At 50.2% G+C, this 3,057-nt stretch overlaps 1 protein-coding gene across 7 annotated transcripts in view; it reads right to left on the bottom strand.

The window, feature by feature from the left end:
• TNRC6C (trinucleotide repeat containing adaptor 6C) overlaps positions 1–3,057 on the bottom strand; it is a 159,981-nt gene that overhangs the window by 4,283 nt on the left and 152,641 nt on the right. For all 7 annotated transcript variants that reach the window (XM_077969425.1, XM_077969427.1, XM_077969426.1 and 4 more), the window contains 2 exon segments: positions 1,936–2,006; positions 926–1,065 (listed from right to left, as the gene is read on the bottom strand). In XM_077969425.1, coding sequence (XP_077825551.1) covers positions 926–1,065; positions 1,936–2,006 — 211 coding nt within the window.

Genomic DNA, 3,057 nt, shown 5'->3' with positions numbered 1-3,057 from the left:
CTGCAACAGCAAGATGGGGCACGTGAGCAGGGCCACCCCAAGTCCTGCTAAGTTCGTGGCACCGGCTTTCTGTCTTTGTATTGGGAAAGGCTACCTGGAAGCCATCGTGTGGCTTCTGTTTTGCCACTGCTATTTCCAAACCCAGACTGTGAAGGTTTTGCTCAGTTCAGACTTCTAGCAGCAACACCGTACTGGTACAGAGAGTACATCTTCAAGTGCATGAACACACCATTAAATGTGGGCTCATTTAGGGTCACTGTCATTTGCATCCTGGGCTAAAAACAGGAATGACTAATTTCTAGGTTCCATGTCTCAAGTGATGTTACTGATCAGGTCTACTTATACTTCTATCAAAAGCAACCTTTCGTCAGGGTGAAGGGTTGGCTGTGAGGACCGCTGCTGGGCCCTGTGTAGGAATGTGTCACAGGCAGAGGGGAGTAGACACAGCAACTCAGCAGCAGAAAAAAACAGTAAGTCTCAAGATACCTGTGAGGAACTGACCGTGTCGCCTTCCCCCAATTCTTTTGCTGAAGTCCTAACCCCCAGTACCTCCCCATGTAACTGTGTTTGGAGATGGGGTCTTTAAAGAGGTAATTAAGTTAGTTAGATGAGGTCACATGGGTGGGCCCTAGTCCAACATGACTGGTGTCCTTATATCAGGGCACCAACATGCACAAAGAGACGACCATGTAAGAACAGAGGGAGAGGGCAGCTGTCTATAGCCAAGGAGAGAGGCCTCAGGAGAAACCAGCCCTGCCCACACCTTCATCTTGGGTGTCAGACCTCCGGCCTCCAGAAGCGGGAGGGTGGCCAGCCTGTGGGATGCTGCTATGGCGGCTCAGGACCCCCCTGCAACACCCCTAACCTAATGCTCTGGGGGATGTGGAGCTACTTGGAGCGCTGAGGTGGCTGTGAGGAAACATACATGTGCAGAGACTTCTGGGCCTTGGCAGCCTCCTCCTTGGAGCTATACCGGACCACGGCATTGCCTTGAGTCAGATTCAGGTGGAATGTGATGAGAGGCCCATGTTGCAAACACAATGTCCGCAGTGTAGAACCATCAATCTGACGGAGGAAGCACAGGGGCATGAATGAGCTTTCTTCTGATTTCTTTCACTACAGCCTTCCAAAGAAAAAACATGAAACTGGATACACTAAACACTAGGAAAATGTTTTTCTTTAAAAGGCTTTAATAATATGTGATTTTACAATGTTCACATTCTGTATCTCTGTGGCCAAACGTGTAACTAAAATCTTGGATGTTTCAGTTATATTTTATGAGTTAGGCTAATCAGAGGAAGGAGAAAAACCCCACTTTGAGTTCAGCTCTCCTTTCACCAGAGCACATCACACAGAGCCCCTGGTTTGCAAAAGGCACCTGGGTCTAGCTGCTGACAACAGACTTGGGAGATGTGTAGGTGGGTGTGGCCTGGGTCCCAAGAAGGGACTGGCTAGCCCCACAGTCTGACGTGGCCAAACCACTCTTTTAAAAAATGTTATAAAAATACACACATGGGGTCTTGCTATGTTGCCCAGCCTGGTCTCCAAATCTTGGGCTCAGGTGATCCCTGGCCTCGACCTCCCAAAGTGCTGGGATTACAGGCGTGAGCTACTGCGACTGGCCAGGCCCAACCACTCTTGAATGGGTAGTTGTAAGATAAACAATTCTATTTACAGAGCACACTTTTCCAGCCTCTAGTGGGTAAACAAACAATTCACCAAGAACATGGTTAAAAGAGACCCCTGGACCCCATCTGCTGCTGCTGCTGGAGCCAAGCCTGGCACTTGCTCATCTCCTCCCGTGCAGCATCACCTCTGGACCCTGACCAAGAACCCCCGACTATCCCGCCCCACCAGACAGCCTCATCTGCATCGGGGGCCAAGAGGGAACCCTCCTTGGATCATGCTCAGCGACACAGGGGCACCGTACTGCACCTGGGGAGTGAGGTTTCGAAGAACGAGCCAGCTGCTGGTTCTTCCTGAGGCGTCGGTGCTCCAGGCAGAACCTGCAACAAGAGGGGAGAACCCGGTTGACAAGGCCCCGGTGCCAGTGGATAGTGCGGCCTCCCCACCTCTTACCGTGCTGAAGTGTGGGACAGCACGGGCCATCACGGACCATCACCACATGATCTAGGACAGCCTTTCTCAGCCTGGGAGGTCCATACTTTCTTTCGTAAACCAAAACCTCACAGTTCCTGCAGACCCCCTTCCCACTTCCCCGTGGTGACTCTGACTTCTTGGATCTTCCCGCCAGCCCCGGAGACCCGTGTTTTCCCATCTGTGCCAGGAGAGACGGGGGTGAGAGGCCTGACAATCTCCAGGAAAGCTCTGGTCTCCACCTCTGCCTGTCCCCAGACCTGGTGTGGAATCAGTGCTCCCAGGTTCTTCTGGTTAATACAACAGAGCAAATCCCTAAAGACTGCTGCTAAAAGGCAGAAACTATTACTTTCAAACTATCTGATATGGTCTGGCTGTGTCCCCATTCAAATCTCATCTTGAATCGTAACTCCCATGATTCCCATGTTTTGTGGGAGGAACGTGGTAGGAGGTAATTGAATCATGGGGGCACGTCTTTCCTGTGCTGTTCTCGTGATAGTCTCACAAGATCTGATGGTTTAAACAACTGGAGTTTCTCTGTACAAGCTCTCTTGTCTGCCACCATGTGAGATGTGCCTTTCACCTTCTGCCATGACTATGAGGCCTCCCCAGCCACGTGGAGTTGTAAGTCCAATAAACCTCTTTCTTTTGTAAATTGCCTCATCTTGGGTATGTCTTTACCAGCAGCATGAAAATGGACTAATAAAGTAAACTGGTACCAGTAGAGTGGGGTGCTGCTGAAAAGATACCTGAAAATGTGGAAGCAACTTTGGAACTGGGTAACAGGCAGAGGTTGGAACTCAAGGCTCAGAAAAAGATGGGAAAATGTGGGACAGTTTGGAACTTCCTAGAGACTTGTGAAATGGCTTTGACAAAAAAGCTGACAGGGATATGCAGAACAGGCAGAGGTGCTGCACATCAATTCCTATGGAATCATTATTCACTGGTCCCCCAAGGGGA

Source organism: Macaca mulatta, chromosome 16 (assembly GCF_049350105.2).
Source record: "Macaca mulatta isolate MMU2019108-1 chromosome 16, T2T-MMU8v2.0, whole genome shotgun sequence".
NCBI classification, from domain to species: domain Eukaryota; kingdom Metazoa; phylum Chordata; class Mammalia; order Primates; family Cercopithecidae; genus Macaca; species Macaca mulatta.
The sequence above is the reverse complement of the archived record's forward strand: the minus strand, read 5'-3'. Positions and strand labels throughout refer to the sequence as shown.